General features: G+C 42.2%; 1 protein-coding gene across 1 annotated transcript in view; it reads left to right on the forward strand.

Annotated features, from left to right (window-relative positions):
• Positions 1–1,408: 1,408 nt before the first annotated feature.
• Positions 1,409–13,670, forward strand: part of LOC115138647 (protein Daple) — a 107,974-nt gene continuing 95,712 nt past the window's right edge. The window contains 2 exon segments of the mRNA XM_029675733.2: positions 1,409–1,808; positions 7,217–7,317. Coding sequence (XP_029531593.2) covers positions 1,749–1,808; positions 7,217–7,317 — 161 coding nt within the window. The 5' untranslated portion in view covers positions 1,409–1,748.

A 13,670-nucleotide genomic window follows, 5' to 3' on the forward strand; every position in this document is an offset into this window, starting at 1 on the left:
TTACACAGCCTGGAGATGGTAGTCATGCTGGTTAAATGTGCCTTGAATTCTAAATAACTCACAGTGTCACCAGCAAAGCACCCCCACACCATCACATCTCCTCCTCCATGCTTCACAGTGAGAACCACACATGCAGAGATCATCGGTTCACCTATTCTGTGTCTCACAATGACACAGCGGTTGGATCCAAAAATCTCAAATTTGGACTCATCAGACCAAAGGACAGATTTCCACTGGTCTAATGTCCTTTGCTTGTGTTTCTTGGCCCAGGCATGTCTCTTCTTCTTATTGGTGTCCTTTAATAGTGGTCTCTTTTCAGCAATTCAACCTGATTCATGCAGTCTCCTCTGAACAGTTGATGTTGAGTTGTGTCTGTTACTTGACCTCTGATGCATTTATTTGGGCTGCAATTGTAGGTGCAGCTAACTCTAATGAATATATATATATACATACTTTGGTTTATAATTAAATATAATGAAAACAAAATGTAAATATGTTAAAAAAAAGAAAGTCACATTGTATCTCCGTTGTTTAATACATTGTGAGAACTGCATTAAATAATGTGAGTGTAAAAGTGCAACTCTTTTCCTTGTTTCCTATTTGATTGTCTATTGATAAGACTGACTGCTTACCAAGTGGCACAGCTCTACTAAACTAGCTGACATGTTAACCTCTGAACAGTGAGATTCACCATGGACACCACATTAAAGTATAGCAGCAGTGCTTCCACTTGGATTCTGGTCGGTTGACTAAATTATGGTTTTATGTACTCACCCAATTTATTTTTGCTTCTGTACCATCCAATACGTTTATCCCCTTATGTGCAAGGTCCCATTCTGCTATTTTACCACATGTGTTCCATTTTGAAAATGGTTTTCCTAAAATATGTCTGGGAAAGAATGAACTTTTACAGTATGTTATTTTTTCACTGTTATGGAATCAAAAGTCTTGTGTACCCTTCATTTATTATTTTGCTGCTGTGATACACCTACATTTTTGGAAATTAATGACGCTAAATTTCTACCAGAGCCTCTGCTTGACATTTTAACAATAGGGACACACTCAATAGGGAGGGACACACTCTTCGGGGATTTTCGTAGCAGGTTATGAGAGCATTTTCTAACCTTAACCTCAGTCCCCTAGCCTGATTACGAAAAAGTCACTTCTGTACCGAAGTGTAATGAAAAGAGTTTCACATTCTCAATAGCCAATAACTGCAGTTATTAGTTCTGGACAGTGGAGAGTACTCTTGGGCAATTTAAAATATTTAATGTTTTGTTCAGTTTTCTGGGGTCGTGGATTGGCTGTTCTTTGTTTGGGGTCGTATACCATATTTGATTGGCTATCCATGCTGTCACTGAAGTGCGCTATTCATAGTTGGATGATGCGCCCACTAGTTAGGATTTGCTGTGTGTGAAACAAGTTTTGATGCAGGTGTGAACGCGTTGACTTCGTTCTGCTTTTATTACTGTGTAAGATGAACTTCGAAAACGCCATCTACATTCTGAAAGACTGTGACATGCACAGTATTTTTTTCGGTCATGGGAAACTATATATCGCCGTGATGATTTGTTATGGGTAGAGCCCCAACAACGTGCGGTTTATCTTCGATGTCTCACGGCATTGTTCCGTCTTGACCAGGCATGCAAGGTCCCCTGAGAAGAATATTGAGTTTCTGCGAACGCTTGGGCGGTGACCACTAATTTTAGGATTTAAGAACTGGGAGGAAACGTGTGAAGTTTCTTAAAATGGATATTACAGTGTCAGAGTTGATGGAAAACTTCATGGATACCTCGCTCGTGGTGTGGGTAAGTAGCCCAGACTAAATGTAGTGCACTCAGAGCAAGTGATCCATGGCTGAGAATAATTCCGCTGTGTTGGTGTGTCCTAGTAACCTACTGTTAGCCAATGTATTACATTTTGATCGGGTCCGTCTCCTAAACCAGTCCTGGTGATATGTTTCACTTGTTCGTTTTTCTGTTTCTCACATACACTAGCAGAGTAACTGACTATTGAAGGGATGCGTTACCATTATTCCACGAGAAATTCCATCATATGGTGGTGGAAAACGCTATATCAAGCACTGATCCATAATCTCCCATTTCAATATGGCTGAGATCTGGTGACTGACACACTTTAAACACCCTATCCTCGTTTGAGACCCCTCTTTCAAAGTCACTGATATCTACTAGTCATGGCAGCCAAAATAATGAGCAACTGGGCATTTTTATACATGACCATAAGCATGATTGGACATGAATTGCTTAATTAAGTAACAACACCTGTGTGGAAACCACTGCTTTCAATAAACAGTACCAGTCAAAAGTTTGGACACCTCATTCCAGGGTTTTTCTTTATTTTTACTATTTTCTACATTGTAGAATAATAGTGAAGACATCAACTATGAAATCATGCATATGGAACCATGTATAACCAAAAAAGTGGTAAACAAATCTAAATATATTTATAGTTGAGATTTTTCAAGGTAGCCACCCTTTACTTTGATGACAGCTTTGCACACTCTTGGCATTCTCTCAACCAGCTTCATGAGGTAGTCACATGGAATGCATTTCAATTAACATGTGTGCCTTGTTTAAAAGTACATTTGTGGAATTTCTTTCCTCAGTGTCTTTGAGGCAATCAGTTGTGTTGTGACAAGGTAGGGTTGGTATACAGAAGAGAGCCCTATTTGGTAAAAGACCAAGTCCATTTTATGGCAAGAACAGCTCCAAATAAACTTAGAAACGACAGTCCATTACTTTAAGACATTAAGGTCAGTCAGTTTGTGCAGTTGCAAAAACCATCAAGAGCTATGATGAAACTGCCTCTCATGAGAACCGCCACAGTAACAGAAGACCCATAGTTACCTCTGCTGCAGAGGATGAATTCATTAGAGTCAACTGCACCTCAGATTGCAGCCCAAATAAATGCTTCACAGAGTTCAAGTAACCGACACATCTCAACAGTCTGTCCTTGGTCTGATGAGTCCAAATTTGAGATTTTTGGTTCCAACCGCTATGTCTTTGTGAGACGTGGAGTAGGTGAACTGATGTTCTCTGCATGTGTGGTTCTCACCATGGAGGAGGTGCTGTGGGGGTGTTTTGCTGGTGACACTGTCAGTGATTTATTTAGAATTAAAGGCATCCTTAACCAGCATGGCTACCACCTCCAGGCTGTGTAAGGGCTATTTGTCCAAGAAGGAGAGTGATTGAGTGCTGCATCAGATGACCTGGCCTCCACAATCTTTCAATCTCAATGAAATGTAGATGGTTTGGGATGAGTTGGACCGCAGTGAAGGAAAAGCAGCCAAGAAGTGCTCAGCATATGTGGGAACTCATTCAAGACTGTTGTAAAAGCCAGGTGATGCTGGTTGAGAGAATGCCAAGAGTGTGCAAAGCTGTCAAGGCAAAGGGTGGCTACTTTGAAGAATATATAAAATAGTTAGATTACTTGTTACATATTACTGCATAGTTGAAACTAGAAGCACAAGCATTTCGCTACACTCGCATTAACATCTGCTAACCATGTGCATGTGACAAATTAAAATTTGATAAAATATGTTTGGATTTAACACTTTGGTTACTACATGATATACTACTCCATATGTGTTATTTCAGTTTTGATGTCTTCACTATTATTCTACAATGTAGCAATAAAGAAAAACCCTTGAATGAGTAGGTGTGTCCGAACTTTTGACTGGTAAGCCACGTGAATACATGGCATGGCCACATGAAGCAACGTGGATACATGGCATGGCCACATGAAGCAACGTGGATACATGGCATGACAGACAATGGTAGGAGTGTTGGCTACAGCACAAAGGGTTTCACTGTGCCACCAGGCTATGACTAAACCACATTCAGTAGAGCACCAGGCTATGGCTAAAGCACATGTATGACAGTCAACGACTACAGTACAATACACCATGGCACCAGGCTATGCTTTTAGCACATATAGTATGGCACCAGGCTATGGTGGGAGAGTACATCATTTGAGTAGACCAGTGTAATGGCAGGCCTACAGCAATATTTGAACGGCCCAGGGTAATGGCAGCAAGTGGGGATCAGGGAAACCTGCAGTACTCCCCCTGGCTGGACCCTCCTGTTTGGCAAGTCAACTGGACTGGCGGCTGCTTGCTTTTTCCTCTCTAACTTGCTCTCCTACGGTCTTTGTGTTCTCTCACTGGGCTCTGGCATCCTTTCTGCTAGCCCTAACCCACCTTAGACTGATAAGCAGATTCAGGGGCGGCAGGTAGCATAGCAGTTAAGAGCGTGGGCCAGTAACCAAAAGGTCACTGATTCAAATTGGTGATGCACCGATGTGAAATTTTTGGTCAATAATGCTATTTTAAATTTTAGCGGCCTTTTAAGCTTTCTAGTACAGTTAAATAGTTCAAACACACACATGGACGCAGCGGTCTAAGGCACTGCATCTCAGTGCAAGAGGCACCACTACAGTCCCTGGTTCGAAACCAGGCTGTATCACATCCAGCCATGATTGGGAGTCCTGTAGGGCGGTGCACTATTGGCCCAGCATCATCCGGGTTTCGGCCGGGGTTTTGTTATTTTTTGTTCTTAACGGACTTGCCTAGTTAAAAGGTTACACACCCCACTGACCAAAAGTTATTTTGTCTGCATTTACATTACCAGTAAAACATAATCAAAACTTATTTCTTTCACTACTTGCTGTTTCGTTGTTCGTTTGTTCAGTCGTTTCATTCTCAACCAGGATTTCATCATACATGTAAAGCAGTGAAGTTTCTGCTCTGTCTGTCCGTGGCCTCTCTTCCTTGATGCACACTGTCACTGTGTCTGTTTCCATCCTGTCCAGCTGTGTATGTAACATTTCACATAAACCCCGTTTCTTGTCTGCATCGAAGTAGCGGTCCTTGTACCTAGCATCGAGCATGGTGGTGACTAGAGGTTAGAGGTCGACCGATTATGATTTTTCGACGCCGATACCGATTATTGGAGGACCAAAAAAGCCGATACCGATGAATCGGACATTCTTTCAATTTTATTTTATTTTTTATGTTGCTTTTTTACATTTATTTTATTTGTAATAATGACAATTACAACAATACTGAATTAACACTTATTTTAACTTAATATAAAACATCAATAAAATCAATTTAGCCTCAAATAAATAATGAAATGTTCAATTTGGTTTAAATAATGCAAAAACAAAGTGTTGGAGAAGAAAGTAAAAGTGCAATATGTGCCATGTAAGAAAGCTAACGTTTAAGTTCCTTGCTCAGAACATGAGAACATATGAAAGTTGGTGGTTCTTTTTAACATGAGACTTCAATATTCCAAGGTAAGAGGTTTTAGGTTGTAGTTAATATAGTATTTATAGGACTATTTCTCTATACCATTTGTATTTCATATACCTTTGACTATTGGATGTTCTTATAGGCACTATAGTATTGCCAGTGTAACAGTATAGCAGTATAGACATTTTGAAACAGTATTAGCGCACACCCAGCTAACTAGCTAGCCATTTCACATTGGTTACACCAGCCATTAGGCTGATAGGCTTCAAGTCATAAACAGCGCTGTGCTTGCGAAGAGCTGCTGGCAAAACGCACGAAAGTGCTGTTTGAATGAATGATTACGGGCCTGCTGTTGCTCAGTCAGACTGCTCTATCAAATCAGACTTAATTATAACATGATAACACACAGAAGTATGAGCCTTAGGTCATTAATATGGTCGAATCCGGAAACTACCATCTCGAAAACAAGACGTTTATTCTTTCAGTGAAATACGGAACCGTTCCGTATTTTATCTAACGGGTGGCATCCATAAGTCTAAATATTCCTGTTACATTGCACAACCTTCAATATTATGTCATAATTACGTAAAATTCTGGCAAATTAGGCAGCCCAAACTGTTGCATATACACTGACTCTGCGTGCAATGAACGCAAGAGAAGTGACACAATTTCACCTGGTTAATATTGCCTGCTAACCTGGATTTCTTTTAGCAAAATATAAAATATTTATATATAAAAATATATACTTCTGTGTATTGATTTTAAGGCATTGATGTTTATTGTTAGGTACAGTCGTGCAACGATAGTGCTTTTTTCGCAAATGCGCTTTTGTTAATACATCCCCCGTTTGGTGAAGTTGGCTGTCTTTTGTTAGGAAGAAATAGTCTTCACAGAGTTTGCAACGAGCCAGGTTAGCAGGCAATATTAACTAAATATGCAGGTTTAAAAATATATACTTGTGTATTGATTTTAATAAAGACGTTGATGTTTATGGTTAGGTACACATTGGAGCAAGACGGTCCTTTTTCACGAATACGCACCGCAACGATTATATGCAACGCAGGACACGCTAGATAAACTAGTAATATCATCAACCATGTGTAGTTAACTAGTGATTATGATTGATTGTTTTTTATAAGATAAGTTTAATACTAGCTAGCAACTTACCTTGGCTTCTTACTGCATTCACGTAACAGGTGGAGTGCAATGTAATAAGGTGGTTAGAGTGTTGGACTAGTTAACTAGTTAAGGTTAACTGTACATTTTCTTACTCTTTCAAATGACTGCTCGACTTGTTGACTGGTCGATCCATACAGCAGACATTGTGGGCTAGGTTAGGAATGCTGTGTTGTAAGTGTAGTGCTACATTTTATGTGGTGTCACTACGTCATGAACCTACATAATATAGGTATGCACGTCAGCTTTGACATCCAGTTTTGCACATCGCCGTTAAACTAGACATTGTGCCGATGTTGGTGTTTTTAGCTAATATCGTCTGATTCCTATATGCTCCCCGATATATCGTGCATCCCTAGTTCAAACCCCCGAGCCAGCAAAGGAAGTAACCCCCAACAAGAACTGCTCCCCAGGCGATGATGACGTGGATGTCGATTTAAGGCAACAACCCGCACCTCTCTGATTCAGAGGTGTTGAGTTAAAGAAGACACATTTGGGTTGAATGCATTCAGTTGTGCAACTGACTAGGTGTCCCCTTTCCCACCTACAGTACCTCCTGGCTCCTATAGCTACAGTTTAAATATCTTTACATGCTCAGTCTTTGACAGATAGAGGGTATTGAACTTGCATTGATGGCTGTCAGAGCAGGAAATGTCTGTATTCTTGGAAACTGAAAGTACTAACAACCAGATGTGACCCATCTCTTCATAGTTGAGCTGAGCTCTTAGTAATCTATTCCTGTCTTCCCTCTCTCCTCCCTCTCTGCAGGTGAAGACCTTTGGACCACTGGGCTCCGGCTCAGAGGACAAGCTCTCTATGTTTATGGATCTGGTGGATGGGGTCTTCCTGCACAAAATCATGACACACATGTGAGTGTGTGGCCTCAATCTACCTCCTTTCGTAACCACATCCTGGCATGGCTTCCCCTGGTATCTGACTGTGTTCATCATGGCATGGCTTCCCCTGGTATCTGACTGTTCAGAAACCTTTTCCATGCCTTCTTGGCTCACTGACTGGACTCTCACTCACTCTTTTACCTCTTTTCCTGCCCCTCATGAGTCAATGTGATCCTAAAGTCTCTCTTTCTTTCTCTCTGTCTGTCTCTGTGTCTGTCTGTGCCTCTCTTGCTCTAGATCAGGGGTGTCTAACTCATTTTCCCCCACGGGCCACATTTGGTCTTCAACGTGGTCCAGAAGGTTGAACTAAAAATTGGCAAAATACAGGCCCTCTATCTGTATTTTTTATTTTTTTTGATGCTTCCTGACAGTCTAGTCTAGTTGGATTATCAAGAAACTGTGATGGAAGAAAATGTGTTTTTATGAAAATGAAGCTGTTTAGAAATGATAGTGGAGTTATAGTATGAATATAAGTCCATTATCATTTCTTCCAGTGGTGAAAATTAGGTACCTTTTCCATACTTGAATAAAAGTAAAGATACCTTAATAGAAAATGTCTCAAGTGAAAGTTACCCAGTAAAATCCTACTGGAGTCCAAATAAAAAAGTATTTGGTTTTAAAAATACTTAAGTATCAAATAATAATTTGAAATTCCTTATATTATGCAAACAAGATGGAACTATTTTTTAAATTACATTTAGGATAGCCAGACTTCAGACATAATTTACCAACAAAGCATTTGTGTCCGCCAGATCAGATGCAGTAAGGATGACCAGGGATTTTCTCTTTAAGTGTGTGAATTAGACAATTTTCCTGTCCTGCTAAGCATTCTAAATGTAACGAGTACTTTTGGGTGTCAGGGAAAATATATGGAGTAGCAAGTATATTATTTTCCTTAGGAATGTTGTGGAGTAAAAGTGGTCAAAAATATAAATAGTAACCAAAAATACTTAAGTAGTACTTTAAAGTATTTTTACAACACTGATTTTTTACAGTTTATTTGTTCTTTGGTCATTTTTAGGTATATTGATTTAGTTTCTGTCTGTTTGGTTAGGACTAGGAGGCCCTCGCAGCGTCAGAACTTTTGAGCTCAGCGATGAATTGTCTGTCTACTGAAAACAACCATCTCACTGCTGGGGGAAATGTATGTGAATATATTGAATTATGTATTTTTTCACATAATGATTATGTGATAGAGAGTCTGCTCTGACACCGAAATGGCTGCTTTTCTGGCAAAACGACTGCCCAGACATTCTGACAAAATTATATGGCTCGGGCTTTCTCCAAACCCGTCACAGGTCTCAGGGTTTTGAACCACATCCTGTGCTCTGTAACGTCAAAGGGTAGCTATGTATGCCTACTCTGAATTTGCAGGCTGAGCCTGTGCAGTCAGTGAACATTCACACTTTGTGTAGAAACTCCCTGTAATGCTGTGACTGAGTCATAGAAGCTTCATTCAACCTGTGAGAAAGTAAATCCAGAAGGTCTGACTCTACTGTTCTCTTGAACTATTGCATTGAACAGCTTGACAGATGTCTTGTTTCCCATTTGACGTCTTGAAGTGCAGGTGTATTTGTGTTGTTCGGTCTGCTTCCATCACATAAACCAAGTTCTTTAGTGTTGACACTCTTTACTTTATTGACATACTTTAAAGTAATCAAGTTCAACAGTTATATTCCAATTATGTGCTCATTTGTTTAGTTTGACAAATTTTTAATTTTTATTTTTTTTATTTCACCTTTATTTAACCAGGTAGGCTAGTTGAGAACAGGTTCTCATTTGCAACTGCGACCTGGCCAAGATAAAGCATAGCAGTGTGAACAGACAACACAGAGTTACACATGGAGTAAACAATTAACAAGTCAATAACACAGTAGAGAAAAAAGGGGAGTCTATATACAATGTGTGCAAAAGGCATGAGGAGGTAGGCGAATAATTACAATATTGCAGATTAAGACTGGAGTCATAAATGATCAGATGATCATGTACAGGTAGAGATATTGGTGTGCAAAAGAGCAGAAAAGTAAATAAATAAAAGCTGTGGGGATGAGGTAGGTGAAAATGGGTGGGCTATTTACCAATAGATTATGTACAGCTGCAGCGATCGGTTAGCTGCTCAGATAGCTGATGTTTGAAGTTGGTGAGGGAGATAAAAGTCTCCAACTTCAGCGATTTTTGCAATTCGTTCCAGTCACAGGCAGCAGAGTACTGGAACGAAAGGCGGCCGAATGAGGTGTTGGCTTTAGGGATGATCAATGAGATACACCTGCTGGAGCGCGTGCTACGGATGGGTGTTGCCATCGTGACCAGTGAGCTGAGATAAGGTGGAGCTTTGCCTAGCATGGCCTTGTAGATGACCTGGAGCCAGTGGGTCTGGCGACGAATATGTAGCGAGGGCCAGCCGACTAGAGCATACAAGTCGCAGTGGTGGGTAGTATAAGGTGCTTTAGTGACAAAACGGATGGCACTGTGATAAACTGCATCCAGTTTGCTGAGAAGAGTGTTGGAAGCAATTTTGTAGATGACATCGCCGAAGTCGAGGATCGGTAGGATAGTCAGTTTTACTAGGGTAAGCTTGGCAGCGTGAGTGAAGGAGGCTTTGTTGCGGAATAGAAAGCCGACTCTTGATTTGATTTTCGATTGGAGATGTTTGATATGGGTCTGGAAGGAGAGTTTGCAGTCTAGCCAGACACCTAGGTACTTATAGGTGTCCACATATTCAAGGTCGGAACCATCCAGTGTGGTGATGCTAGTCGGGCAAGCGGGTGCAGGCAGCGATCGGTTGAAAAGCATGCATTTGGTTTTACTAGCGTTTAAGAGCAGTTGGAGGCCACGGAAGGAGTGTTGTATGGCGTTGAAGCTCGATTGGAGGTTAGATAGCACAGTGTCCAATGACGGGCCGAAAGTGTATAGAATGGTGTCGTCTGCGTAGAGGTGGATCAGGGAATCGCCCGCAGCAAGAGCAACATCATTGATATACACAGAGAAAAGAGTCGGACAACATGCCCTCCGATTTGACACACTGAACTCTGTCTGCAAAGTAATTGGTGAACCAGGCAAGGCAGTCATCCGAAAAACCGAGGCTACTGAGTCTGCCGATAAGAATATGGTGATTGACAGAGTCGAAAGCCTTGGCAAGGTCGATGAAGACGGCTGCACAGTACTGTCTTTTATCGATGGCGGTTATGATGTCGTTTAGTACCTTGAGTGTGGCTGAGGTGGACCCGTGACCGGCTCGGAAACCAGATTGCATAGCGGAGAAGGTACGGTGGGATTCGAGATGGTCAGTAACCTGTTTGTTGACTTGGCTTTCGAAGACCTTAGATAGGCAGGGCAGAATGGATATAGGTCTGTAACAGTTTGGGTCCAGGGTGTCTCCCCCTTTGAAGAGGGGGATGACTGCGGCAGCTTTCCAATCCTTGGGGATCTCAGACGATATGAAAGAGAGGTTGAACAGGCTGGTAATAGGGGTTGCGACAATTCAGAAATAGAGGGTCCAGATTGTCAAGCCCAGCTGATTTATACGGGTCCAGGTTTTGCAGCTCGTTCAGAACATCTGCTATCTGGATTTGGGTAAAGGAGAGGCTTGGGCGAGGAGCTGCGGGGGGGCCGGAGCTGTTGGCCGAGGTAGGAGTAGCCAGGCGGAAGGCATGGCCAGCCGTTGAGAAATGCTTGTTGAAGTTTTCGATAATCATGGATTTGTCGGTGGTGACCGTGTTCCCTAGCCTCAGTGCAGTGGGCAGCTGGGAGGAGGTGCTCTTGTTCTCCATGGACTTCACAGTGTCCCAGAACTTTTTGGAGTTGGAGCTACAGGATGCAAACTTCTGCCTGAAGAAGCTGGCCTTAGCTTTCCTGACTGACTGCGTGTATTGGTTCCTGACTTCCCTGAACAGTTGCATATCGCGGGGACTGTTCGATGCTATTGCAGTCCGCCACAGGATGTTTTTGTGCTGGTCGAGGGCAGTCAGGTCTGGAGTGAACCAAGGGCTGTATCTGTTCTTAGTTCTGCATTTTTTGAACGGAGCATGCTTATCTAATATGGTGAGGAAGTTACTCTTAACTAGTTGCTCCTACCCTCTACTTTTTTGAACATTTTGTTAAAAATCGCGCAACATTTCAGCGCCCTGCTACTCATGCCAGGAATATAGTACGTTCATATGGTTAGAATGTGTGTATAGGAAACCCTCGGACGTTTTTAAAACTGGTTAAATCACGACTGTGGCTATTACATAACGTGCGTTACATCGGAAAGCACAGGAAAACCTGATCACAGAAAATGGAAATAAATATCCTTGCGCCACTTCCAGCAATTGTTAACAGTGAGCCGAATTAGATAAGACCGAGCATTCAACTCCCACAGCATCCCCATGTAGTCGAGTATCTTGTGAATTTAATCCTCTTTGATTCTTGGTTGAACCGAAAGAGGGGCACGACGTACCTCCGGTCTCCGCCCAGATCATTCCGGAAGAGCTCTCTCCTGAAATTTTTTCCAAGACGACAGCTAATGATATGTACATCGCCACGGATGATTTTTATCGCTTATTAACGTTTACTAATACCTAAAGTAGCATTACAAACGTATTTCGAAGTGTTTTGTGAAAGTTTATCGTCTACTTTTTGAATTTAAAAAAATGACGTTACGTTGTGAAATCGCTGTTTTTTTCGTTTATCACACAGTCTACATATAACGATATCTTGGCTTTATATGGCCCGATTTAATCGAAATAAAGACCCAATAGTGTTTATGGGACATCTAGGAGTGCCAACAAAGAAGATGGTGAAAGGTAATGACTGTTTTCTATTTTATTGTGCGGTTTGTGTAACGCCGAAATGCTAATTATTTTGTTTACGTCCCCTGCTGTGCTTTTCTGTTGTAGTGTATTGGTGCATGCTATCAGATAATAGCTTCTCATGCTGTCGCCGAAAAGCATTTTAAAAATCTGACTTGTTGCCTGGATTCACAACGAGTGTAGCTTTAATTTGATACCCTGCATGTGTATTTTAATGAACTTTTGAGTTTTAACTAATACTATTAGCATTTAGCGTAGCGCATTTGCATTTCCAGAGCTCTAGTTGGGACGCAAGCGTCCCAGGTAGAGGTAAGAGGTTAAAGAATGACCAGGCATCCTCAACTGACGGGATGAGGTCAATGTCCTTCCAGGATACCCGGGCCAGGTCGATTAGAAAGGCCTGCTCACAGAAGTGTTTTAGGGAGCGTTTGACAGTGATGAGGGGTGGTCGTTTGACTGCGGCACCGTAGCGGATACAGGCAATGAGGCAGTGGTCGCTGAGATCCTGGTTGAAGACAGCGGAGGTGTATTTGGAGGGCCAGTTGGTCAGGATGACGTCTATGAGGGTGCCCTTGCTTACAGAGTTAGGGTTGTACCTGGTGGGTTCCTTGATGATTTGTGTGAGATTGAGGGCATCTAGCTTAGATTGTAGGACTGCCAGGGTGTTAAGCATATCCCAGTTTAGGTCACCTAACAGAACAAACTCAGAAGCTAGATGGGGGGCAATCAATTCACAAATGGTGTCCAGGGCACAGCTGGGAGCTGAGGGGGGTCGGTAGCAGGCGGCAACAGTGAGAGACTTATTTCTGGAGAGAGTAATTTTCAGAATTAGTAGTTCGAACTGTTTGGGTATGGACCTGGAAAGTATGACATTACTTTGCAGGCTATCTCTGCAGTAGACTGCGACTCCTCCCCTTTGGCAGTTCTATCTTGACGGAAGATGTTATAGTTGGGTATGGAAATCTCTGAATTTTTGGTGGCCTTCCTGAGCCAGGATTCAGACACGGCAAGGACATCAGGGTTAGCAGAGTGTGCTAAAGCAGTGAGTAAAACAAACTTAGGGAGGAGGCTTCTAATGTTGACATGCATGAAACCAAGGCTTTTTCGATCACAGAAGTCAACAAATGAGGGTGCCTGGGGACATGCAGGGCCTGGGTTTACCTCCACATCACCCGCGGAACCGAGAAGGAGTAGTATGAGGGTGCGGCTAAGGGCTATCAAAACTGGTCGCCTAGAGCGTTGGGGACAGAGAATAAGAGGAGCAGGTTTCTGGGCATGGTAGAATATATTCAGGGCATAATGCACAGACAGGGGTATGGTGGGGTGCAGGTACGGCGGAGGTAAGCCCAGGCACTGGGTGATGATGAGAGAGGTTTTATCTCTGGACATGCTGGTTGTAATGGGTGAGGTCACCGCATATGTGGGAGGTGGGACAAAGGAGGTATCAGGGGTCTGAGGAATGGGACTAGGGGCTCCATTGTGAACTAAAACAATGATAACTAACCTGAGCAACAGTATACAAGGCATATTGACATT

The sequence above is a fragment of the Oncorhynchus nerka genome, linkage group LG12 (assembly GCF_034236695.1).
Source record: "Oncorhynchus nerka isolate Pitt River linkage group LG12, Oner_Uvic_2.0, whole genome shotgun sequence".
NCBI lineage: Eukaryota > Metazoa > Chordata > Actinopteri > Salmoniformes > Salmonidae > Oncorhynchus > Oncorhynchus nerka.